The sequence below is a fragment of the Phacochoerus africanus genome, chromosome 2, assembly GCF_016906955.1.
Source record: "Phacochoerus africanus isolate WHEZ1 chromosome 2, ROS_Pafr_v1, whole genome shotgun sequence".
NCBI classification, from domain to species: domain Eukaryota; kingdom Metazoa; phylum Chordata; class Mammalia; order Artiodactyla; family Suidae; genus Phacochoerus; species Phacochoerus africanus.
This window is the reverse complement of record NC_062545.1, coordinates 269,619,484-269,646,775: the sequence shown is the minus strand read 5'-3', so window position 1 is coordinate 269,646,775 and position 27,292 is coordinate 269,619,484. Positions and strand designations below refer to the sequence as shown.

At 41.7% G+C, this 27,292-nt stretch overlaps 1 protein-coding gene across 10 annotated transcripts in view; it reads right to left on the bottom strand.

The window, feature by feature from the left end:
- Nucleotides 1-2,219: 2,219 nt before the first annotated feature.
- GAPVD1 (GTPase activating protein and VPS9 domains 1) overlaps nucleotides 2,220-27,292 on the bottom strand; it is an 82,105-nt gene continuing 57,032 nt past the window's right edge. For 4 of the 10 annotated variants that reach the window (XM_047768392.1, XM_047768398.1, XM_047768395.1 and 1 more), the window contains 12 exons: nucleotides 26,858-27,228; nucleotides 23,603-23,690; nucleotides 22,550-22,630; nucleotides 18,025-18,159; nucleotides 14,285-14,414; nucleotides 12,368-12,477; nucleotides 11,924-12,083; nucleotides 8,501-8,688; nucleotides 7,553-7,766; nucleotides 5,637-5,709; nucleotides 4,506-4,703; nucleotides 2,220-2,521 (listed from right to left, as the gene is read on the bottom strand). In XM_047768392.1, the coding sequence (XP_047624348.1) occupies nucleotides 2,381-2,521; nucleotides 4,506-4,703; nucleotides 5,637-5,709; nucleotides 7,553-7,766; nucleotides 8,501-8,688; nucleotides 11,924-12,083; nucleotides 12,368-12,477; nucleotides 14,285-14,414; nucleotides 18,025-18,159; nucleotides 22,550-22,630; nucleotides 23,603-23,690; nucleotides 26,858-27,228 (1,889 nt within the window). In that variant the 3' untranslated portion in view covers nucleotides 2,220-2,380. The remainder of the gene's footprint in view (nucleotides 2,522-4,505; nucleotides 4,704-5,636; nucleotides 5,710-7,552; nucleotides 7,767-8,500; nucleotides 8,689-11,923; nucleotides 12,084-12,367; nucleotides 12,478-14,284; nucleotides 14,415-18,024; nucleotides 18,160-22,549; nucleotides 22,631-23,602; nucleotides 23,691-26,857; nucleotides 27,229-27,292) is intronic. The other 6 variants (XM_047768401.1, XM_047768402.1, XM_047768403.1 and 3 more) reach the window with 3 other exon arrangements.

Sequence of the window (27,292 nt, the reverse complement as noted above, 5' to 3'; positions counted from 1 at the left end):
ACTTTTGCACTAATCCTTCACATAAAGTTAGTTACTGGGGGGAACTGTGGTACCAAACACCTGAGGAACAACTACTCCTCTTTCCTGAAAGAGCAACACCAAGTTACTATCTCACACCCCCACCATGCCATGCAGATAGTTAGCCATTCCTCAATTCGGAATTCAACACTATAATAAAACCCTGTCATGAAATCAAACCAGTGATGGTTAATGCCGAAGCCATCCTTACTCCTGACAGGGTTCCAGAGGAAAAGAGCTGAACCGTCAGCAGCTGGGCCATGCGTCTCTGTCAGCACCCAAGTCAAGCCTCGAGCACCTGCCTCCGACGCGGAGATGTACCGCTGACGCCAAAGCTCTGGGTTTCTGCCCTCGCCACTGTCTCAAGCACTGCAGAGGCCTGTCTCCTGCTGCCAGTGTGGCCCTGCACCCCCAGGTCACCACCTTCTCCTCCGTGTGCGATGTCCACATCTTTGTGTGTATTTCCGCAAGACGGAAAAGATGTGGTGACCATCCTGAGGGAAAACAATTTCTCCCTAAGACTTAAGAGTTAATCCCAAAACAATGAGTTTCATCTATTCCAAGTCTTCGATTAACATTTACTGACTCAAATGCCGAACTCCCTCTAGGCCTTCGAAATCGTGTCAGATGGCTTGTTTGACTTGTAAAGTATTTATGATGGGATTTGACTTTCTGAGACCTAGACAAGCTTGACAGTTACAGCCCACGAAGCTCATGACTCTGTACACAGATTTCTTGACCTACCGTTCAAAAGGACATTTAGCTTAATTCTGATCTCCTCCTAAAAGGCAGAAACCACATCCCACGCTCCTATGCAACTTGCAATCAGTATTTTAGAATAAAGGAACAAGAAGAGGTCGAGGCATAAAGAAACCCAGCTGCTTCAGACACAATGGAGCACGATTCCTGGAGAGAGAGAGAGAGAGAGAGGAGACAGCCTCTGCTCCAGGCCGCTGGTCACAGGTCCCTTAAAAATGCCTGGAAATGCTGCCAGCAACAGGAAGACTCAAAGTACGGGACCAAGTTTTATAAAAGAAGCTAAACATGTTTAGGAAACATACAAAATGAACCCAGTCAGTGATGACCAATGTATAACACTTGTGCTTGAAGCTTTGATGGGGCCTCCTTGGCCAGTTTCTGAGACACCAAAACCCCTTGCTGATTCATTATCAACACACAATCAACCCAAAATACAGAAACACATATCTTTGTTCAGAAGAGGGAAACAAAGGCACGGAAACCTGCCAAAATAGATTTTTTTTCCATAAGAAGAGTAGGGTTGATTAAAATAGTTTATCACTAGGAAAACACATATCACTAGAGCAGACAATACAAATTAGATTTTTAAAAATTACATTCACTGAATTCCTGGTCTGTGCATTCAATGTGAATCATCATCAAAAATATATTAAAGGTTTATAAGGAGTTCCGTCTGGGGTTTCTACACTATATCCAGCTGAGAAGTACCACAAGAACGCATCGGGCATCTACTGTTGCTTCGTACGTAATACATGGCGATGAAAGACCCTCTGTCCTACTGCGGGCTCAAAGACGTCCGCGGTGAGAAACGCCCAAGTGACCTACTCTGTGATCTTTATGCCCCTCATCAAAGGCAGTCCTGTGCATCAAACTCTACACCTAGAAACTTCAATAAACTGCAGTACACTTTAATAAATACTTCTGCATCTTTGTTTGCCTTTTGCTTTTAAGCGCAGCTTAAATTTTGTCAAGGAAACCATCCCACAAGAGGGTACATTACAACCCACTATCAGCAATAGTCCTTGTTTATTAGAATCTGAAGAATGTCCATATTACATCAAATATAAATATATATTATATTTACATTTCCTTCTTAGCTTTTCGATTTAGGTGAGTGTATTTATAGATAATGCCACTAATGCCACCACTATCATAATCCTCAGTGCAACTGGTATTTTCCTTCCATCAGATGCATATAAGATTAGACAGCATCTTCAACGAGGTGTACTGCCTTTTTTTTTTTTTTTTTAATGAAAAGAAAGAATGGGTATCCATAAATGGAGATCTAAGAATTTTCTAGAAGATTTTGTTTTGTTTTTTAGTATTTCAAAATACCTGAAAAATGTGGTCCCTTTTTGCAGTACTATTCTCCACATGGGGACAAGAAAATAAAAGATGCAACTCAGAAAGGAAAAGAGCCCAAAGAAAAGAGAACCTGCTTGTTAGCTCATTAATCTGTTTAGTAAAGATCTGTTTTAAAATGTCTGAATGCTGTACAGTATCATACAAAAACAAGTGTCAGCCTTCAAAGCAGCTGGTACATTTTCCAGGAGATCTGTTTGCCCTCCGAACAGTCTGCTGCCTTGGTGGGCCTTGGTCTTGGTCACTTTCGGTCATCGATGGTTTTAATGAATTCCACTGCTGCTGTGAACTGCATCCACCAATAGGACTCCTCTCCAGACAGGCAGCTGGCATAAAAGCTGCTGATATACTGAACAGTAGACAGCAAACAGGGTGGATTTGCCTAGAGAAATGGAAAATAAAAAAGAGTCAATCACTCAGAGCACAGCTCTGCAAAAATCACTCAGGGTAACATCTTCAAATGTTTTTCGTGAAAAGAGACACCAGTCCTTTTGAAAATAATCCTCCAAATCCTTTTTTGGAACCAATCTCCAAACCTTAGCTATTACGAGTAGCAAGAGTATAAGCGACTTGGGTTTTAATCCTAGCTGAACTATCTAGAGCTTTGTATCCTAACAAAGCACTTAACCTTACAGGTCCTTAAAGAGACTGAACTAATCCCAGTGGATTTACTCAGCATCCCAGGATTCCAGCATGTTAGATAAGGAGAGAAATGCTGCAGGCATATTAAGTTATGTCTGGTTAGCAAGTCCAGGTATAATCAGCTGAGAAAGAAAAAAACTGAAAAAGAGAGTACGTCTTCTGCTGCAAGAGGTAGAGAACATCTCCCACTTTTTCTTTTCCTTCTTGGCTGCGCCTTCGGTCTATGGAAGTTCCCAGGCCAAGAATCAAATCTGAGCCACAGCTGCAACCTATGCCACAGCTGTGGCAACATCCTTAACCTGCTGCACCATAGTGGGAACTCTGAATATCTGCTTTTTCACCTTCTTCATGCAGACAGAAAGGACACAGGTGTGTTAAGAGGTTGGGAGGACAAGCTAAGGCCTGTTTCTTAAAACGAGCTTAAATTGTTTCTACACAGAGACTAAACACTCCATCTGTGGAAGAGAGGAGCAACAGGCAACAGGAAGAGTTATGAAGGCATACTGATCCTACGGGTTCTGGCTCTGAGCTAAGGGTTCAGTAGGCAGAGATACAGCAAACATTAAGAATGAGTAAGACAACAAATTTTTTGGCTGCATCCTTGGAATGGAGACGTTCCCAGGCCAGGGATTGAACACATGCCACAGCAGTGCCCACAGCTCTGACGACACTGGATCCCCAGGGAACTCTAAGAGTGGGTAAGATATATATCGAATATACTTTATACATCCATAGATGGGCTGGGCTGACTGGATTACAAGAGTGATGAGGTTATTTGGTGGCTGTGTGTACCCAAACTGCATGGTACCACTCAACTAAAATGTTCAAAATAAACCATTTATTTATTTATTTATTTGTTATTTTTATTTCTCGGTCTTTTTGCCTTTTCTAGGGCCGCTCCCGAGGCATATGGAGGCTCCCAGGCTAGGGGTTGAATCAGAGCTGTAGCTGCCAGCCTACATCAGAGCCACAGCATCGTGGGATCTAAGCCGAGTCTGCATCCTACATCACAGCTCATGGCAACGCCGGATCCTTAACCCACTGAGCGAGGCCAGGGATCAAACCTGCAACCCCATGGTTCCTAGTCGGATTCGTTAACCACTGTGCTGCGACGGGAACTCCAAAATAAACCATTTAAATGATGAAACTTTAACATCAAAAAAGGATGAGATGTCACTACTTTTAAAAATAATATGGTACAGAGTTCCCTGGTGGCTCAGTGAATTAAGGATCCAGCATTGTCATTGCTGTGACTCAGGTCACTGCTGTGGCATGGGTTCAATTTCTAGCCCGGGAACTTCTGCATGCTCTGAGCATGACCCCCCCCCCCAAAAAAAGGTATAATTATAAAATAAGCTAAAAGAGGAGAAAGACAATTGGTAAATGTAGTAGTTTATATGACAAGCACTATGAAGAATTCAATGTGAAAGAAGATGGAAAAAAACACAGTAAAAAGAACTGCCCTTACTCGTTCATTCAGTAACTCTACACTGAGCTCCAACCAAGAACTTCAGGCACTGCTTTAAAACCTGAAAATGTTCAGCCGGGAATCTGGTCCTCCCATCCTTTCTTTTGAAAACCCCAACTTCTGGACAGAACACAACTTGACATTAGATTCTTTCTGGGTTAACAGAGAGGGTGAAACGTGTAAAAGAGCCCAAGTCTCTGGCATCTCCTCGGAATGCCAACTAAACTCTTCTCACTAGGAGCAGCGAGGGGCCCACCTTTATCAACACAAACACCAACACGGGGACAAAGTCATCCGCTCCTGGGACGGAGTCCTCGTTGGCCAGGCTCAGCAGGTTCATGATCGTGGAGCACATTCTCAGGATGCATTGTACTTTGTCCCGGGGAGTCTTGTAAGCACTTATCGTCCTGATTTCTGACTGAGCAGATGGCCACGGAGCCTCCCGAAGATAAACCTACGTGAGACACAGGCAGACAGCTCCCAGATCAAACGGCAACCACCTCCATGGCAGGAGGCAGAGGGCAAGACGGGTACATATTCCTTTCTTCAGTAAAACCCGAACTGCGATTCTTCCCCTCCCTCCCACTTAGGACTGAAGCCTAACTTTTTAAAACACTTGGCTTTGCATTTTAAAAGACCACCCAGATACACATTAATAGAGATATACGATAACACAGAACCTAGAATTTGTAAAATTTCAAACAACTGTCTTTCTTAAACAGCTAGAATGGAACTTATCTATGCCTGGTACTTTTGTTGCAGTAGTTCTAGAAATCAAAGATGATTAAAAATAATTAATGTTTCATTACTAAGGATTAAAAAAAAAAAAAACCCAGAAAACTCAAATACCTGAAACTTTCCTATTTTCTCATTTTGTAAGAAAGTGGTAAAATGTAAATATAAATAAAGACAGGTAAAAATGCTAATATAAATAAAAGGTCATTTGAGGTCATATTCAGATTCAATTCCCTCTCACACGCTTTGATGAGTTTTCACACTCTTTGATGTGCCCCCAGACCCCTTCCTCAAACGGGACATTCCTGCAAAAATCTAACTGTAGAAGCATCAATGGACGGCAACCCTAACCCTAACCCTAACCCATCAACAGAGCTGTGGACAGGAAGCCCTGCCTTCGCAGGGCAGCTTCGGGGCAGGGGCTCCTCCATGCTGCCCTCCCTCCTCTCACTATTAAGGTCCCTTCCCACGCCAGGGAATTTTAATCCTTGGAAAGACCTTTGAGAACTTTACAGTTAGACTAACCTGCATCTAGTGCAAATGGTGTTTTATCACTTATATTTCGCTTCCTTGAAAACTTGGAAACAGGTACATAGTGCACCAAGCAATTTTTATCAAGCAACAGCACACATGTTACATAAACCTGTGTTACCTCTGGTATCTGAAGAGCTCTGTGGTTTGCAGTTACTACTTTAGACAGTCTCTGAATATGTTCATGAAGAACCCTGAAAAACCAAAAAAAACATATGTAAATACTTACTTCAGAAACAGGTACACGGTCCTAATTAATTTTTTTCAAAACACATTTAAAATGCTTTAGATTGACTTCTGGATATACATTACAAACATAGTTGAGACTCTCTCTTAGCTGTAAGTATTCTATCTTGCCAAAAAACCTCTCATATTTAGGGATTTGCTTAGAAATGCTGAGTGAGCTAAGGGGATGCCGGGGGAAGAGTGGAGTGGAGAAGCTCCCATTCCTGGCCTAGGACCGCATGCCGCATCCCAAGGGAGAAAGGAGAGGAGCCCTTCACCCGGAAGCTGCTTGGACAAACTAACTGATAAATAGGCCAAGAGCAAGTAAAGGGATCAGAAGCCAGAAACAAAGACCACAGATGCTTAGATGGAGAAGGATCTCTGAGGTCGCTCTATCTGTCATTTCACAGATGAAAATAACTAGAATTAAAAAGGTGAAGGAGGGAGTTCCCGTCGTGGCTCAGTGGTTAATGAATCCGACTAGGAACCATGAGGTTGTGGGTTCAATCCCTGGCCTTGCTCAGTGGGTCAGGGATCCGGTGTTGCCGTGAACTGTGGTGTAGGTCGCAGACGCAGCTCGGATCCCACGTTGCTGTGACTGTGGTGTAGGCCGGTGGCTACAGCTCCGATTAGACCCCTAGCCTGGGAACCTCCATATGCTACAGGAGCGGCCCAAGAAATGGCAAAAAGACAAAAAAAAAAGGTGAAGAAGGAGTTCCTGCATGGCTCGGTGGAAACAAATCTGACTAGTATCCAGGAAGACTAGGTTCAACCCCTGGCCTCGCTCAGTGGATTAAGGATCCGGCATTGCATAAGCAGTGGTGCAGGTTGAAGACGCAGCTCAGATCCTGCGTTGATGTGGCTGTGGCTGTGGCGTAGGGGCAGCTACAGCTCTGATTTGACCCCTACCTTGGGAACCTCCATATGCCCCAAGTGTGGCCATAAAAAGACCAAAAAAAAAAAAACCCCAAAACAAAACTACTTTTAAAACTAAGCTTTCTTGAGATACAATTCATATCCCATACAATTCCAGATTTTTTTGATATTCAAATATAACTTTTCAATCCTAGTAAATAGTGAGGATATGGTACAAGTCCCTCACTGTGCTTGACAGGGAGATGGATAAATGCATTATGTTCCTGCTCTCGAGACAGGAACAATCCAGGGGAGGACAGAGGCATTCATCACGTGACCACACAAGCCAGGGGCCGAGAACAGGGGACATCTGGCAATGTCTAGAGACACTGACATGTTTGGTTCTCACACCCGGTAGGATGCTACTGCCTCCAGCACACAGAGGCCAGGGATGCTGCTCAATGTCCTACAATACACAGGACAGCCTCCCACTTCAAAGAATTATTTGGCCCCAAATGCTAGTCGTGCCAGGTTGAGAAACTATGACTACGACAAGTTTAAAACGGCAACTGTGGCAAGTGCTGGAGAAAGATACCCAGGCCTGAGGGAGCCCTGACAGTCAGAAAGGCCAGGAGAGGTTTCCCTGAGGGAGTGATGTCTGAGTCAAGATCTGAAGGAGAAGAGCAGGCGGAAGAAAGAAGGGAAGAACAGCTGAGGCCGAGTCAACAGCGGTGCCTTCCCAAAAGGCCAGACCAATTTCCGCACCCTCCAGCCTGATTCCCCACGTCTCTGAAAACTGAGCATTGTCATTCTTTCCGATCTTGTAAATCGGATGGCTGAAAAAAGGTTACGTGCATTTTTTCCTTTACTATCAGATACGAAGTCTCAGAGATAGTGTGTCTAAAATATGGGGCTGGCTGGTCTAAAACACAGGCACATGAAAGCAGAAGGACTCACTGGTCACGGAGTATGTCCCCATCCTGATTGGGGTAGAAAGCCAGCTTGAAGATCCGATTCATCACACTCCGCTCGATGGCCAGCTGAGCATCCTGGAGCTGCTCTTCACTTGCGTTCTGCCAGATGACATCCTGGGCCATCGCACCGTAAAGGAACTGCAGAAAGTCTTCCACCTGAGCAGTTTTATCATCAGCTGCTGTGAGTTTCTGAAAGTCTCCAATGCAAAATAATAATTTTTAAAACACAGTATTTGAACAATTTTAAATAGAAAATTAGAGAGGAATCGTGTTAATCACGCTCCTCAAGCCAAAAAAAACTGGGCATAGTTTATCTCAGGAGCCAATTCATTAAAAACTGGGGGAGGGTAAGAAGAATGTAAAAGGTTTTGTTTTTCGTTTTTTGTCTTTTTGCCTTTTCTAGGGCCGCTCCCAGGGCATAAGGAGGTTCCCAGGCTAGGGGTCGAATCGGAGCTGTAACTGCCGGCCTACGCCAGAGCCACAGCATTGCAGGATCCGAGCCATGTCTGCGACCTATGCCACAGCTCACGGCAACGCCAGATCCTTAACCCACTGAGCGAGGTCATGGATCGAACCCACAACCTCATGGTTCCTAGCCAGATTCATTAACCACTGCACCACGATGAGGACTCCGAACGCAAAAGTTTTAAGAACAAGATTGCTCTGTTTAAAAAAAAAAATAAGGAAAACTGTGTGGATCCAAAACTTTACTAATTTCCCAATTTTTACATACATTATAGATATTCAATCCGGGATAAAAATGAAACTTATTGGTTTGATATCAAGGTTTAATTAAGAAATGCCTGGGAATTTAAGGAACTGCTCTTAGACCGGTAGATACTCAAAAAAAGTAGCAAAACAGTAGAAAATGTCCGAACCTTCCCAATAACATATGGCTGAAGAGATGCTTAACCTAAAGGTCTTTGGTTACCTTGAATGAATTCCCTGATCTTCTTTTCTTTGCTCTCAAGCAGCAGCCTCACACAGACAGTGGTAAAATACCGATTGGCCACCTCTTTGTCCCGCAAAACTCTTTGCAGCAGCCTTTCCAGGTGAGCCTGTGTGGTCTGCAGTCCTTGTCGACAGCGAGTGAGGTAAGCAATGTAGGGGGCCCGTTTCCTAAAAAGGAAATATGCTCTGCAGGACATCACACACACACAGGGCATGCTTCCTGCAGAGACCAAGAGTCCTAAGTTTTCTTTAACCCCCAAAATTACTTCAAAGACTCTGGTTTTGCAAATTAGAATGTCAGGCCCCAGACAACCAGCCTAAGGACCGATTATGCTGCCAGCTCAAGAAACAGAACCACATGCAAGGATGTAATGTAAGCACAGGGACTAGAACCAATACTTTATAACAACTTTAAATGGAGTAAAATCTACAAAAATAAAATGGAGTAAAACCTACAAAAGTATCAAATCACTACGTTGTACACCTGAAACTACACTATATACTGTAAATCAACTATACTTCAATTAAAAAAAAAAAAAAAAAAAAGAGCGCTCTTGGGTTGCTGCTCTGGTGCGAGTTCAATCCCTGGCCCAGGGGAACTTCTATATGCCACAGATGCAACGAAAGAAAGAAAGAGTGAACCCCAAAACTACTTGAACTGATTAATAAATTCAGCAAAGTAGCAGGATATAAGATGAACATTCAGAAGTCAGTTGCATTTCTGTATACCAGCAATGAAATATTAGAAAAGGAATACAAAGATATAATACCTTTTAAAGTTGCACCTCACAAAATCAAATACCTCGGAATACACCTGACCAAGGAGGTAAAGGACCTATATGCCGAGAACTATAAAACTTTAATCAAAGAAATCAAAGAAGATGTAAAGAAATGGAATGATATTCCATGTTCCTGGATTGGGAAAATCAATATTGTAAAAATGGCCATACTACCCAAAGCAATCTACAGATTCAATGCAACCCCTATCCAATTACCCAGGACATTTTTCACAGAACTAGAACAAACAATCCAAACATATATATGGAACCACAAAAGACCCAGAATCGCCAAAGCAATCCTGAGAAACAAAAACCAAGCAGGAGGCATAACTCTCCCAGACTTCAAGAAATACTACAAAGCCACAGTCATCAAAACAGTGTGGTACTGGTATCAAAACAGACAGACAGACCAATGGAACAGAATAGAGAACCCGGAAATAAACCTTGACACCTATGGTCAATTAATCTTTGACAAGGGAGGCAAGAACATCAAATGGGAAAAAGAAAGTCTATTCAGCAAGCATTGCTGGGAAACCTGGACAGCTGCATGCAAAGCAATGAAACGAGAACACACCCTCACACCATGCACAAAAATAAACTCCAAATGGCTGAAAGACTTAAATAGACGACAGGACACCATCAAACTCCTAGAAGAAAATATAGGCAAAACACTCTCTGACATCAACATCATGAATATTTTCTCAGGTCAGTCTCCCAAAGCAATAGAAATCAGAGCAAAAATAAACCCATGGGACCTCATCAAACTGAAAAGCTTTTGCACAGCAAAGGAAACCCAAAAGAAAACAAAAAGACAACTTACAGAATGGGAGAAAATAGTCTCAAATGATGCAACTGACAAGGGCTTAATCTCTAGAATATATAAACAACTTATACAACCCAGCAGCAAAAAAGCCAATCAATCAATGGAAAAATGGGCAAAAGACCTGAATAAACATTTCTCCAAAGAAGATATATAGATGGCCAACAAACACATGAAAAAATGCTCAACATCGCTGATTATAAGAGAAATGCAAATCAAAACTACCATAAGATATCACCTCACACCAGTCAGAATGGCCATCATTAATAAATCCACAAATAACAAGTGCTGGAGGGGGTGTGGAGAAAAGGGAACCCTCCTCCACTGTTGGTGGGAATGTAAACTGGTACAGCCACTATGGAGAACAGTTTGGAGACACCTTAGAAATCTATACATAGAACTTCCATATGACCCCACAATCCCACTCTTGGGCATTTATCCGGACAAAACTCTACTTAAAAGAGACACATGCACCCGCATGTTCACTGCAGCACTATTCACAATAGCCAGGACAAGGAAACAACCCAAATGTCCATCGACAGAGGATTGGATTCGGAAGAGGAGGTATATATACACAATGGAATACTACTCAGCCATAAAAAAGAATGACATAATGCCATTTGCAGCAACATGGATGGAGCTAGAGAACCTCATACTGAGTGAAATGAGCCAGAAAGACAAAGACAAATACCATATGATATCACTTATAACTGGAATCTAATATCCAACACAAATGAACATCTCCTCAGAAAAGAAAATCATGGACTTGGAGAAGAGACTTGTGGCTGCCTGATGGGAGGGGGAGGGAGTGGGAGGGATCGGGAGTTTGGGCTTATCAGATACAACTTAGAATAGATTTACAAGGAGATCCTGCTGAATAGCATTGAGAACTTTGTCTAGATACTCATGTTGCAACAGAAGAAAGGCTGGGGGAAAAATGTAATTGTAATGTATACATGTAAGGATAACCTGACCCCCTTGCTGTACAGTGGGAAAAGAATAATAATAAATAATTAAAAAAAAAAAAGAAAGAAAGAAAGAGTGAGAGAGGGAGAATGAAAGAGAGAAAGGAAGGGAAGAGGAGAGGAGAGAGAAAAGGGAAAGAAAAGAAAAACAGAACCATTCTGGATGTTTGTGAAGAAAATCATCTAGTGGGCTGATCACTCGGCTCCTTAACTCACTAAACATTAAGTCCCTTTGCACTGCTGGTCTGTTTTACGCTGGGGCAGAGTATCCACCCAGGTAGAACCTCACACTTCACAGAAAATTGACTGCCACGAAAACTAAAATAACAACAAAATACAGGCTAATATACCGCTAGATCATTAAACACACCACCAATTATTTGCTTATAGTTTAAATGTAACAATCGATAAAGAGCGCCCACTCCCTAAGCGTCCCTACTTCCAAAGCATCTCAGTTCCTTTTCTCCTTAACTGTTAGCAAGTGACTCACAGCAGACAAAGGGTAGCGATTCCTAGGCCTACTCTTGCTTCCCAGGATGCAGGGAAGCAGTCTTTTCTGTCACTCCTAAAAACGGGAACGACGACCTAGTCATCCTGGCCCCGCCTCCGCTAAAGGTGCTTTTGTACAAAGCTGCCGCGAACTGCACCCTCTTTACTGAGAGCTGCTCATTTATAACTACACTTCCAGACTAAACATCCAAATGCGTTCCTTAGACATCTACATCCAGGTACACATAGCCCTTTGTAGTAAGCCTAGATTCACTTCTGCAATAAGGACCGAGAAGAAAATACCTGCAGCTGAAAACAGGTGCGCAAGTGAAACAGTCAGGGCACCTTACCTGTAGTCCTCGGCGATAGAAGCCAACAGTTTCCTACAAGTCCTATTATCGAAGCGGCACACACAACGCATTGTCTCTTGCAGTTGAGCCATCAAGTTCTTATCTTGTAAATTAATTGCTTCAGCTATTTGAACTTTTAGGAAGCAGACAATTTCATTGTCTAAACAAACAAACAAACAAACAAAAACTTCTGTGATTGCTGAGAATTTCCATGGTCTTACACACACGGAAGGTCATCCTTCAGCCTCTGGGATGTCAATTTTGCTTTACCACATGTATCGGCAGAACTAAGCTGAATCCCACTTCCAATCACAGAACATTTTAATGACCCCTCAGAACTGTATGGAATTGCTGCATAGTTTAAATACAGGAGAACACTGGCAATTTCATATGGCTCAACCTATAAATACAGAAAAAAACATAAACCATCCTGCAGCAACTTACCTTCTGGGTCTGTGTGGTCGGGCAAACCATTCCTTGTTGAATGGGTTAGCACTGGGAAAGCAACAGAATCAGCAGAGCAAAGAGCAAGCCTCAGTTTCTTTTTTGCATCTCTGAAGAGTGAGTTGAAGATACATTAATTTCTTTGTCCAGATATGGCCACATTTTATGAACTATTATTATGTTTACTACACAAATTAACATGCCACCTCGAGACTCAAATGCTTCAAGTAGTCATAAATAAAAGATGATTTTTAACTTATTGACACCTCATTTAAGGAGCAGCCTCTCTAGTTACCTGGGGAGCAAGGCTGCAGAGTGCTCTGCACCAGGATCATTCAGCAGTCAACAGACTCAAGAGATGAATCAACACACGCTGAGTTCTATGCTCAGCACGATGAGCAAAGTCACAAAGGTGAATCATGCCAGAGTTGGGAGGGGTCAACAGAAGTCATCCAAACTACCTCACCACCCAAACTAAGTCTTCTACCGCATCTCTTGAGAAGTGAGCCTACCACAAGACAGCTCACCACCTCTCAAGAAGCCCTTCCTGTTGCCCCGTTGCTTAAACCTTGTGTGGAGCAGAAGTCTGCTTGCTTTGAACTTCCAACTCCTGAACCACCCGCTACTGTCTCTGCAATGACGACACCGACACCGCTCTTCACACTGCGAGGGGCTGTCGGGATCCTTTTATCTGCTGATGCCTGTGGCCCTTTTCTGGTTCTGAAGGGCATGGACCAGAGCTTCTTCAGAATGTCCAAAGCTGCCATCCAAAAATGGAGTTGAAACACCTCAGAGAACGAGCCAGTTTGCTCCTCCTGCAGGATTATCACTTGCCCACCTCATCTGACTAGCTCTGAGTCTTTCCTCATTGGCTTGCTGTCTCTAAAATGAGTAATTTACAAATCAAACCAGTCAAATGTAATTATTTGCTCACTTTGCAAAGACTCCTAAACTGTATAAAAGTAAAGTCATGGCTAGAAAATAAAAATTATATCTTCCATTCCCCCTGATTTTAATGCAAGAAAAAATTATAAAGCTCCACAATATTTAAAAATAAAATGATATGTAAAATGCAGGGAATACAGACAATATTTTATATTAACTATAAATAGAGTATAACCTTTAAAAACTGTGAATCACTGTGTTGTACATCTGAAACATGTAACTATACCTCAGTAAAAAAATAAAATACAATAAAAGGACATGCTATTTAGAGTTTGCTTTGAATTGAAGGAACATATGAAACAATATTGGCCATGTATTAGTAACTATGAAATCTGCGTAATGGGCACATCACTGTACTCTTCTACTTCGGTACATGCTTGAAAACGTCTATAATAAAGTTTAAAAAGACAGAAAGACAGAGACAAAAATAGAGGATTGGATGGATAATCAGTGCTTTAAAACTGATCACCTTGCCGGAAAAACAAAGGTTCCTTACGAAACAAAAGCAAGTTTTTCAGGCTCCTAAAGTCATTTTCTGTCTCAAGCCAAATTAGACACAGAGATCTGCCCAGGGAATGAGGAGGATGACAAACTGGGAAGGCTCCAGTAGGTTTACTGGGGACAGTGGGCTATTCAACAACTCTGAAGGGGGTCTCACCTCCTAGCTCCGTCCCCTCAGCACCAGTCACATGCTGGGAGTCTGCATGGGCAGAGGCACTGCCACTGTTTCACTAAAATTACTTATGTGGCCCCTGTGAGCATATGAGGTTTGTTTTTTTAAATCCTTGAATTAAAGCCTTTAATGTATGACATCCACAAGGGAAGCAACGTCTTCGCAATAAACAGCATTTCATTCTTATCTCTCTGCTTTACACATTTATTAAGGGACTCAATGAAACACTTGACCTGAAGTGACAGCAATGGTGGTGAAAAGTTCACATCCAAAGGTCCTAAGTCCTATGAAAGAAATACCTGTAAGAGAAAGCTGAATCCTGAGGGTGGGCCGCTTGGCTCGCGGAGTCCGGGAGATCATCAGCTGAGATGTTTTGCAGGGTCTCATCACGAGGGGAATCATGGGCACTTTCACCATCACCCATAACTTCTAAACAAAACCCACCCCCCAAAAGGATAAGCAGGTTAATCTGGAATATTCTGGCACTGCTAGGTATTCAGAGCAACAATAAAGCAGTTCGTGCTCCTATCTCATAGTAAATAAGTGCATAATCCACCATGAAGGGGGTCATTTGACATCATTCTTGGAATGCTGAAGTCTCCTTAGATCTGATTCTGATTTCCTCTCCATCAAAGAATTTATGATAATTATAATCAAATAATGCAACTGTACAATTAAATAATACAGTTCTACAACTGTAGTATTAATAACCATTTCTCTCCATGGTACAATGTAAGGTCTATAATGCCTTGTTTATCACATCACCTAGAATGGTGTAATGCCTATACTGAAGAATCAATAAGATGTAACAAATGGTGAGGACATATTTATATAGCTACACTGTTTTTTAACCAATTTATGCATTTTATATTTTACTTATTTTCAGAGGGTGTATTATTTTTGTTATTCTTACCACTTAAGTTATTCTTTTTATTATGCTATATAAAATATCTAATGGTATATAAGGCTTTCTTCTTTATAAATTTTAGTTGCACAATATACACAATTTTAATATAATGCTAATTTTTAAAGAAAAATTGAAATGTAATAGATAATACTAAATAGTAAAGATGAAAGCCATACACAATGGGATAAAGCATATAGAATAAATTTCCTAATTGTCTCAGCATATTTTCTATTCCACTTCTCCAGAGGGAGTCACTTAATCTCTTTCTTAAGATCCATGATATAACAATCTGTGTGAATGTAACTGTATTTAAATATATGTATTTTATTCTGTAAAAAATAAATAAAATTTCAAAAAAAATAAAGTAGTTCGTGCTTTCTAATACTTCTTTGAAAAAAAACTTACGTTATTGACAGCAATGATAATATACTGAGAAAGCAGTTGCTGAGAATAGTTTTACTTCTTAATCCAATCTTAATCCAAAACAAAAGAAGTCTTTATTAAATTAATAAAGATAATACTCTGTTATCACAATCACTGAACCACAGAACTATGAGTGGCCTCAAAAATTATCACCATGGAGTTCCCTGGTGGCCTAGCAGGTTAAGAATCCAGCTTTGTCACTGCTGTGGCATGGGTTCAACCCCTGGCCCAGGAACTTCTGCATGCCTTAGGCACGGCTAAAAGAAAAAAAAAAAAAGTCAATTCACATAACACCCTCATCTCACAGACATGGATTCTTGCCCAGTCAGAAAACGGCTAACTGTGAATCCCTTGGCTGGCCAGCGCTAAGGTCTCCCATTCTTATCAGGGCTTCACCCGCTGCATGAGAAAAAGCTGAGGATGAACTAAAAAATGCAGCTAAAAGACATCTATGGTTCCCGAAGTTATTTTTACGTTTTTAATTAATCAATTTTGATTATCCATGTATGTATAAAATCAAAAGAAATTAAAGTTCCTCAGTGTGATAAAGATATTGGGCCTATTTAGGAAAAATATCTTTATCCTTAGGAGATAATTTCAAATGCTTCAGGAAAAAAAAAAATAGAAAATGTGGCAAAATGTTACTATTTGGTAAGTCTAAGTAGTGCTACTCCTTCAATTTTTTGGTTATTTTAAAAATTTCCCAGAGTTCCCTGGTGGCTCAGCAAGTTAAGGATCTGGTGTTGTCACTGCTGTGGCACAGGTTTGATCCCTGGCCAGGGAATTTCTGCATGCTGCCCCTGGCACAGCCAAAAAAGCGAAATGAAATTTAAATGCCCATCCACCCCCACCCCGCCCAAAAGTGTGGGAAGTTCTCCCCGGCGTTCCCTGTGAGTCTCCCATGGGCCAACTCACAGTACCAATGTCAAGAGATTCTTCCAGAGACACTCTGTGCACATACAAGCATAAATACTTGCAGTATACAATTTATGCTTTGATGTACTTTGGTTTCCTCTTAATTGATCTTGGGGATGATACCATATTTTTCTGACAACTATTCAAAAGTAGCTGTTAAAAGGCTACTTCTACCAAGGACATTTTTCACAGAACTTGAACAAAATATTTTAAAGTTTGTGTGGAAGCACAAAAGACCCAGAATAGCCAAAGACATCCTGAAAAAGAAAAATGGAGCTGGAAGAATCAGGCTCCTGGACTTCAGACTCTACTACAAAGCAACAATCATCAAAACCGTATGGTACTGGCACAAAGACAGAAATATAGATCAGTGGAACAGGATAGAAAGCCCAGAATTAAACCCACGCACCTACAGCCAACTCATCCATGACAAAGGAGGCAAGAAAATACAATGGAGAAAGGACAGCTTGTTCAATAAGTGGTGCTGGGAAAGCTGGACAGCCACATGGAAAAGAATGAATGAGAACACTCCCTAACACGATACACAAAAATAAACTCCAAATGGATTAAAGACCTGGATATAAGACCAGGCACTATACAACTCTTCGGCCAAATACTCTCTGACATAAACAACAGCAACATCTTCTCAGATCCACCTCTTATAGTATTGACAATAAAAACAAACAAACAAAAAAAACAAACGGGACCTAATCAGACTTCAAAGTTTCTGCACAGCAAAGGAAACCCTAAACAAAATGAAAAGACAACCCACAGAATGGGAGAAAATCTTTGCAAGTGAATCAACTGACAAGGGATTAATCTCCAAAATTTATAAATACCTTCTGCAGCTCCATACCAAAAAAAAAAAAAAACAACCCCATCAAAAAATGGGCGGAAGATCTAAACAGACAGTTCTCCAAAGAAGACATGCAGATGGCCAAAAAACACATGAAAAGATGTTCAACATCACTCATTATTAGGGAAATGCAAATCAAAACCACCATGAGGTACCACCTGACACCAGCCAGAATGGCCATCATCAAAAAGTCTACAAACAATAAGTGCTGGAGAGGGTGTGGAGAAAAAGGAACCCTAGTACACTGTTGGTGGGATTGGAAATTGGTGCAACCACTGTGGAAATCAGGATGGAGATTCCTCAGAAAACTAAACATAGAACTCCCATTTGATCCAGCAATCCCACTCCTGGGCATCTATCCAGAGAAAACCACAACTTGCAAAGACACATGTACTCTGATGTTCATTGTAGCACTATTTGCAATAGCCAAGACGTGGAAACTACCTAAATGTCCATCGACAGAGGAGTGGATCAAGAAGATGTGGTACACATACACAATGGAATATTACTCAGCCATTAAAAGGAATGAAATACTGGCATTTTCAGCAACATGGATGGACCTAGAAGTTATCGTGCTAAGTGAAGTCAGCCATACAATGAGACACCAACATCCAATGCTTTCACTGACATGTGGAATCTGAAAAAAGGACAGACTGAATTTCTTTGCAGAACAGATGCTGACTCACAGACATTGAAAAACTTATGGTCGCCGGAGGAGAGAGTTTGGGGGATGGGGGGATGTGCTTGGGTTATGGGATGGAAATCCTGTGAAACTGGATTGTGATGATCATTATACAACTACAGATGTGATAAATTCATTTGAGTAATAATAAAAAAAATAAAAAAATAAAACAAAAAAACAAAAAAAAAAGGAAAAGGCTACTTCAACTCGGATCACCTTCATCACCATGATAAAAAGTGACTATTCCGTTCTTTACCATGATTATCACCTGCACTCTCATAGTTTGCCAGTGCTCCTTCACTGGGGCTGGTTCGTTTAATGGCATTCCTGTATTTGTCCAGGATATCTTCAGCGACCTGAGCTTGTGCACTGAGTCTAGGGCTGGGATCATCTGCAGGGGAAAGGAGAGTGAGAGAATGAGCTCCCCTTGCTTTGCGCCCACTCTGATGTTAGTACGATGCCAGTAGCATAATCCCGAAGACGGATTAGGAGGTAAGACTTAAAAAGAGCACATATCTCAATGTTATAAGAGGCACCATGCAGCTGCCTACTTATCCCATCTCTAGGTCTGAGAGCCTTGCCAAAGCACGAAATTGGGGAGGTTAGCTCCACTTTCTCATCATCGCCAGAATTCTGCATGACAGCGTCAAAAAGTTCAGTGCAGACTGAATGGATGATGGGTTTCTAAAGTGTTTACGCTCAAATCACTGTTATTAGCAATTCATGCTAACAGAACTTCCAACAATGCATTTTTATCTGCAGACTTCATTTATTCAGACTCTATGCTGGAGAAGGAAAAACAGCATTCAAACTTAGAATTAAATCCTTTTAAATAATCATTTTAAAATGCCTTCCTCCACTCTTCCTTCATGAATTTCTCTCTCTACACCACATCTGAAAACTTCAGACATTAACATTCTACCTCACTAACTCGCACCATGACGGAGCAGACCCTGGAGCAGAGCACTTTTGTACATGCAATGGTGACAAGGCACTTCTAGAAAATCTAGACATTGTTGGGGAGTGCTGGAATTGTACCTGGGGTGCGCAAAGAAAAAGCTTATTATCACAACTACGGATGCAGCACTGGTTACTGACAGGCCCACTATCCTGTCTGCAAAATCAGCACAGCCAAATATTTTCCTGGAGTCAGATGGTAGAGTCACTAACATCTGACAAAGCAAAGAACTGCTACAGCTCTATGGGACAAAATACAGCTCCATAGTGAAATGCAAACTGCTGTAATAGATCTTGGCCAAGCAGGTCAGGTTCACATTCTGGTAGAATCCCATTTTTAAAAAAGTCTAGGAGTTGGAGTTCCCGTCATGGCTCAGTGGTTAACGAATCCACTGTGGGCTGTGCGGTAGGTCGCAGACGTGGCTTGGATCCTGTGTTGCTGTGGCTCTAGCATAGGCTGGCAGCTACAGCTCCAATTAGACCCCTAGCCTGGGAACCTCCATATGCCGCAGGTGTGGCCCTAAAAGGACAAAAGACCAAAAAAAAAAAAAAAAAGAGTCTAAAAACACATAGGAGTGCCTGCTGTGGCACAGTGGGTTAAGAATCCAACTGTGGTGGCTCATGTCTCTGCAGAGGCTCAAGTTCCATCCCAGGCCCGATGTGGTGGGTTAAAGGATCTGGCATTGCCACAGCTGCTACACAGGCCACAGCTGAGGTTTGGATGCAATACCTGGCCTAGGAACTTCCATATGCCATGGGTGCGACTGTAAAAAAAATAAATAAAAATAAAAGCACATAAAAATCACTAGGATTTATGTATGTGTGTGTTAATAGCAGCTAACATTTATTGAGCACTTACCAATGCCAGGAACTGTGCTAAGCGCCTTACATGAATGATCTCAATCATTTATCACAACAACCCCTAGAGTGAGGTACTATTATCACCCCCGGTTTTAAGAAGAAATCAAAGTAGGAAGAGGTTAAAGTCTATGTGCACAGGCTCTTCTCTTGCTTCCATTAAAAAAAAAAAAATACTTAACATTCGTGTCTCTGTACAAGTATGGGAAACAGTAAAGAGAAATGATTTCCAAAATAATTTAATCTTTCTGCTACAATGATATCTGAATGCCTAAGAGTCCTAATAAAATCTGATCTTCTTCAAAATGTAAACTGATAAAAACTTTATCATTACAAAATCTTTTTTTTTTTTCTTTTGCTATGGGTTTTGAGTGTTGTTGAGGGCTCTGAAAAAGCGCTGAATATAGTGAAAAAAATAGTGTTGCTTATAACCTTTATCTCTAAACGTCATTCTTAAGAATTTTATCTGAGGACAATAATTAAAACACACACAGGAGTTCCCGTCGTGGCGCAGTGGTTAACAAATCCGACTAGGAACCATGAGGTTGCGGGTTCGATCCCTGCCCTTGCTCAGTGGGCTGAGGATCCGGCGTTGCCGTGAGCTGTGGTGTAGGTTGCAGACGCGGCTCGGATCCACCGTTGCTGTGGCTCTGGCATAGGCTGGTGGCTATAGCTCCGATTCGACCCCTAGCCTGGGAACCTCCATATGCCGCGGGGGAGCAGCCCAAGAAATGGCAAAAAGACAAAATAAATAAATAAATAAATATTCTTTTAAAAAAAAAAAAAACAAACAAACACACACAAAATGCTGTATCTACAAAGCTGTGAGCAGTATTTTCAAAGTAAAAAAAAAAAACTGATATATTTTACATATCCCAAAAAATTTAAATATCCAAAAACAGGAGAATGTTCACTGTAGTAAAATCATATGACAGATTATCTTAGAAACAGTAAAAATATTTTAAAAACCAATTACGTCTAGTAGAAGCTGAAAGAGATTTATGAAACAGCATGTGGCAAAAGAATACAAAGACACATACATACTCTGATGTTATCATGAAAAACCATGTACTATGGAAAGGCTGGGAGAGAACATGAAAAAAAACAGAATAGTTACGGTGGTAAGATTATGGGAAGACTGCTACAAAATTTCCTTTCATAACATTTAAAAAAACTGATTTAATGATACTTTTCAATGGGTCATTAATTAGTGGGTAGAAATTTCTGCACCAATAGGGAAGCTAAACTGCTTAAATCAAACACAAACAAAATGAAATATTGTATGGAAAAAACTTCCTCAGCTTCTAGTTTAGGCACCAAGAACTAAGAAAAGTGTATTGCCTAAAGACACAAGAAAAAGCAGTTCCTAACTTCTCCAGTTACCACTTCAACATTTTGAAAACATGAGCTTTCATTAAGAGTATTCTACTCTGCGGGAGTTCCCGTCGTGGCGCAGTGGTTAACGAATCCGACTAGGAACCATGAGGTTGCGGGTTCGGTCCCTGCCCTTGCTCAGTGGGTTAATGATCTGGCGTTGCCGTGAGCTGTGGTGTAGGTTGCAGACGCGGCTCAGATCCCGCGTTGCTGTGGCTCTGGCATAGGCCGGTGGCTACAGCTCCGATTCAACCCCTAGCCTGGGAACCTCCATATGCCGCGGGAGCGGCCCAAAGAAATAGCAAAAAGACCAAAAAAAAAAAGAGTATTCTACTTTGCGGACGGCAGCGGAGTTCTACAACTAGGAGTCTGGAAAGAAAACATAAATATCTCGCCTTTCCCACTCCTCTCAATCAGACTCTAAGTTCTGAAAGAACCAGAGTCATGTGTGATTTGCCTTAACACCTACAACACTTAGCACAGTGCCTGGCATGAGTCAGATATTCAACAAGTATGTGCTGATTGAATAAGATAGGCTTGACCCCTCTCAGCAGGGAACTGGGGGCCTGAAAGCACAGCTCCTGCTGTTTAAAACCCTTTATTCTGGGAAAGTCTCCTCATCAAATCAACAGGGATGTATTCAAGGACGTGGAAACGTCTACAGGTATTTTAGAACCAGACGTGACACTGAAATGGGATTCTACCGGTACCAGGCTGAGCTCTTTGGGAAGGATGTTCTTTTGAAGCCTATCCCAGTTTTAAATAAAAATCTTCATTTTAACTTAGTAGGATCATTTAAAATCAAGATAAAGAAAAAAAGAGGTGAGAAATTAATTTCCCTCTAGATGCTCTTCCGTTCCTGGAAACAGGACACAGCTACCAAACTCCAGGCTGGGTCATGGACACTACCTCTCAGACTTTCTCCTTTTAGGGCGTTCACTCGTAACATGCCAAAAAGAAGCTGCAAAATCACAAATGCTGAATAAGGTAAGAACCCAACCCCTAGTTGTATTTTCCTTGGGTCAGATGGCAATGTTAAAATGATTCAAGCTGTAAAAAATCGGTCAAGTTTATAATAAATTTACAATACTGTTTGAACACTTATCACAAAAAAAAAGGAAATGATTAAGTAAAACAGAATTTCACGGTGATCCTGAATAATCGAGAACTACAGATGGAAATAAATTTAGAATTCTATGATCAACGTTCGAGAAAACTATTCAGTTCACGATCCAAAGATACGGCATGCACAGCCCTAAAACCATCACCACACTCCTAGCAGGCACTGGGTGTCATCATCCCGCTAATGTCGGGCTCGAGGGTGTGGCTGGAGGCTCGGCATCAGGGGCCTCATCATAAACCGAGGTTATGATAATGAGGATGAGGATGGCGGGGGCAGTCTGCAGGAAGAGCACACCGAGAGTCACTGTGGCCACCAACCGGAGACCACAGGGCTATGAAGAACACACTCCCCACTGGACACACACAGACACACTCTTCTAAAAAGGCAACGCTTATGGCACCCAAGAAAAAGTGTTATGAAATATGTGCTCTGGGAATGAAGGAGCCAGGAAGTCCATGGGTCTACAAACCTGTGAGTGTTGAGAATCTGTCAGGCCCCAGATCATCTTTGTCTTTTTCTTGTTTTTCTTTCTTTCTAAATGGTATAGGAGCTGGAAATTAAATAAAGTCAGTAGTGTGACACATATAACATACTGCACTACTCGGAAGACAGCAGTCATTTTGGAGTTTACTGGTGTGCCAACATTTCTAAGTGAAAGAGGTGAAACGTTTAAAAGCTACGAAATCCCGAGTGTCAACTGATAATCATTCTTAGAATAGCACTGAAGGTTCTTAAAGAAGCTTTCTGAATCTGCTTCGGGGTCATCTGCCAGAGGAAGAACGATTTAACAGGAATCTATCGGGACTGAATCAAAACCACGGCATCTGAACCTCTACTCAAAAAAACAACACATCCAAGCTCTGAGCCTCATTCTCTCCTCCTCAAGTGGGCTTGAGTCTGGCGTGAAAGCAGTGCTCCAAAGCTCCTGAGCGCCACAGTGCCGGGAAGAGGCCTTTGGAAGAAGCCCCTCGATCATCTCGCCTTTCTGGAAAAGGTGCTTCTGCCAACTCAAATTTCAATACCCATTGGTGTGATGCCAGGCCACTCATAAAAAAAGCAAACAATTTTTACACAACTGCCTTCCAAAATAAATACTAACATTCAGGGTATTGCCATTCTCAATGAACATAAACCTAAGAAGTTTAAGTTTTCTCCAGGAATGTCAAGGATGAATTTTCCATGTTTGTTTAATAGCATCCCTTTTTCCTACAATAATTTTTAGTAATGAATACATCAAAAGTCCTGTATTTTTAACTTCAATGGTGCATGATATTTAAACAACCATGACCTTCATGACTTTCATTTAAGAAACCACTCCTACCTCCTACAAAGAACAGGCGCCGTCACTTCAAGAGCTCTACCTTAGCATTCACTTGAGTGGAAGCATTTTCTATCCCTCAGAGAGCTAGAAACTCGGGCCCCACAAGCCTCACAGAGGAGTTGAGATATTGGCTCTCTGAAAGAGATTTGGGGGCTTTGCTTCTTGTTGCTAATATAGCATTCTGATGTTTTATAAAATTACCTTTAGGCATGGCAGAAACAAAACGTTTTCTCCACCAAGGTCTGTTCCTGTCTGATTTCTCATCATCGCTATCTTTGCGTTCTTCAGTCTGTAGAAAAAGTGTGGGATGATTTATTTGGAGTTGGATAGCAGGATAAATTACTATGAAAAGGATTTTAGTTGGTCTGTGAAATGCAAAAACCACTAGTTTGTCTTCAAAGCAAAACTGCTCTTATTGTGGAGGCAACTTTTGGAACATGGAACTATACATTTAAGCACCAGATGAGGATCAGATCACTTAAAGGTATTCATTATTATGCATTACTCTTAGTACACCAAAAACTTCACACAGAGTCTAACATAGAGTAGGCACCAATAAATACTCATACAGAATGAGAAAATACAATGAAAATAAAATCTAGGGGGAGGAGTTCTCACTGTGGCACAATGGGATCAGGGGCATCTCTGCAGCACTAGGACATAGGTTCAATCCCCAGCCCAGCACAGTGAGTTAAAGGGTCCGGCTTTGCTGCAGCTGTGACACAGGGCACACCTGTGGCTTGGATCTCATCCCTGGCCCGGGAACTCCATATGCTGTGGAGTGGCCAAAAAAGAAAAGAAAATCCAGGGGTCGTAGAGATGATAGCAGGAGTATTAATAATAAAACTAAGTATGTACTGAGTGCCAAACACTGAACATGAGGACATAAACCTTCTCATTTAAACATCACAGTAGCCTTAGGATATAGATACGATTATTAAGCCCTTTTTTAGATGAGAAACATGGGGCTGAAAAAGGTTACCTCACCTTCTTCCCCAAAGTTATACAGACTGTATGTGGCACAGGTGGGATTCAAACCTAGATCTGACCAACATCTAGGTTTGTGTTTTGATCACAAATTACGAGTTATCATTAAGACCACATGTCAAAAGGTACAGACTGTGATTCCTTTACTAACCTATCATGTGACCTTAGACAAATCATTTAATTTGTTTTTTCATCTACAAAACCAGAAAAAAAAATACCTTCTCTAAGGATACCTATGTGAATGGGACATCAGAACCTAAGCAGAGAAATGAGGGCATCCAGGGAGGGGATGGGATACTGATTACATACAGGGGGACTGATCAAATGAGTATGTAACATGAAGAATAATGAAAGCAGGTTTCTCATTGCTGGAGAAGGGAATTACAAAATGGAATGGGAGGAAGACGAACTCAGTTCTATTGTTTTTAGACTAGAAATGGTTCTCTACATATAAAGATATAAAATACAGAAAGAAATACAATGTAGATGTAGTACACTCACATACATAAACACACACACACTCCCTAGCTCTGTCTACTTAGAAGCCCTGGGAGCAGCAACACCCCTACAGCAAAGAGCAGACCTAATATCCAGATCTTGATTTCTAAAAACTGTTTTCTAAAAGGAACAGTGTTCCTTGGAGAAATGGCTGATGCCAGGACAGATAGTACATTTTGTGGCCAGAAATATTTTCTTGTAACATTTTGTGCCAGAAAACAAAGAAATACTCAAAGAGGGCATTCCCATCATAGCTCAGCAGAAACAAACCTGACTAGCATCTATGAGAATGAAGATGTGATCCCTGGCCTCGCTCAGTGGGTTGAGGATCCGGCATTGCCGTGAGCTGTGGTGTAGGTCGCAGACAAGGCTTGGATCTGGCATTGCTGTGGCGTAGGCTAACGGCCACAGCTCCAATTCGACCCCTAGTCTGGGAACCTCCATATGCTGCAGGTATAGCCCTAAAAACAAAAAATAAAAAGAAGTATTCAAAGAATGATAGCAGCATAGCAAAAGAACACTGGAGCCAGGAGTTCCCATCGTGGTGCAGTGATTAACGAATCCAACCATGAGGTTGAGGGTTCGATCCCTGGCCTTGCTCAGTGGGTTAAGAATCCGGCGTTGCCGTGAGCTGTGGTGTAGGTTGCAGATGCGGCTCAGATCCCACGTTGCTATGGCTCTGGCGCAGGCCAGTGGCTACAGCTCCAATTCAACCCCTAGCCTGGGAACCTCCATATGCCTCAGGAGCAGCCCTAGAAAAGGCAAAAAGACAAAAAAAAAAAAAAGAATACTGGACCCAACTTGAAGGGTGACTGCTGGCCAAATCAGGGACAAGCGGGTTTCAAAATAAATGGCAATTAACAAACCCGCTGACTAAAAACGGAAAAGCATGAGCCCATAAGATATAATAAATGGATAAATTAAAAGCTTGATCAAAACCAGGATATTTACATATTTTCAAAATTCTCTCTCCCCCTGAAAATATGTATTAATTGCAAAGGAGAAAAGAGTAACTAACAGTAGCAGAGGCTGGCAGACAGCACCTTCATCAAATGATCCAAATGAACAGCAGAGCAACGGGACAGATTCAAAGCGTGTGCTACCGAAGAGCATGCGATGAAATGAACACAGTGTCACTTCAGCGACAGTCCTGCTGAAGATGAACAGCCTGAATCTAATCATGAGAAAATATCAAGCAGACCCAAACTGAGGTACATTCTAGAAAATAACTGGCCTGTAACTTTCAAGTCTGTAAAGGTCATGAAAGTCAAGGAGAAACTGAGGAAATGTCCTAGACTGAAAGAGACCAAAAACACATGACATCTAAATACACGATGTGATTCTGAATGGGACCCTTTCACTGTAAAGAATGTTCCTGGCACAACCGGGGACACACAAATGGGGCATGAAACTGAGATGGCGGTGATGCATCAGTATTTATTTCCTGATGTTCATGGCTGTACTAGGATGTGTAGGAGAAGGTGCTTGTTTGTAGGAAGCAGACACTAAAGTCTTCATAGGTGACAGAGCCTTGGAGCATCAGGTTGGCAACTTACTCTCACATGGCTGGGCTGGGGAGGTTCTTTGTATCTCCTTGCAACTTTTTTTGTAACTCTGATTGTTTCAAAATTTTAAATGATACCTCATTGGGAAAAAAGAAAAAAAGAGAGGGAAAAAAATACTTCCTCTAACCATCTCAGAAGGAAACTGTGAGGTTTAAATGAAATGAGATAAAAAGTTGCTTAGAGAAAAGTTAAAAGTACCATAAAGATGCAAGATTCATTACTACAAAAGCAAAGTGCAGGTTTTTCACGGGTTCTATAGTCCTGGACATACCAGATGGACAAATCATCTTTCATCATGACACTGTCCATCCTTCATCCTAGATATACATGCTGCACGTTAACTGCAGGTAACAAGAGAAGCAGACAGATGGAACACTACAGCTAACCATGGTTAGCAAGTCCATACCTCTCCTCTTGAGGAGTCCTTACTCGGGGACGACGATGACGAATGAGGTGCAGCCACCAAAGAAGTAGCACCAATGGCTGCGGCTGGAGGGAGTTCTCGCTCTTCGTTTCCCGGACGTCGGTTCCAGCTGGGGTCACTCATAGGTCGCCGGACAGAAGACACTATATCAGAGCTCCTGCTGCGAACTAATCTCTCAGGGTAAGAATGCCTTTGTTTGAATGCTTCCATTTCAGCTGGAGTTAAAACATGGGAACTGAAGTTTGGCAACCTGGCCTCATTTCCTCCCACAGCTCCTTCCAGGATTGGGGGATCGGGAGGTGGATGCGATGGCCTGGCATAGTGAACCTTTGGCCTTACCACGGCGGAAGCCCCTGGAACACAGGGAAAAAAGTTTGCAGCTGAGAAACAACTGGTCCGACAAAGGCATGAACAAAA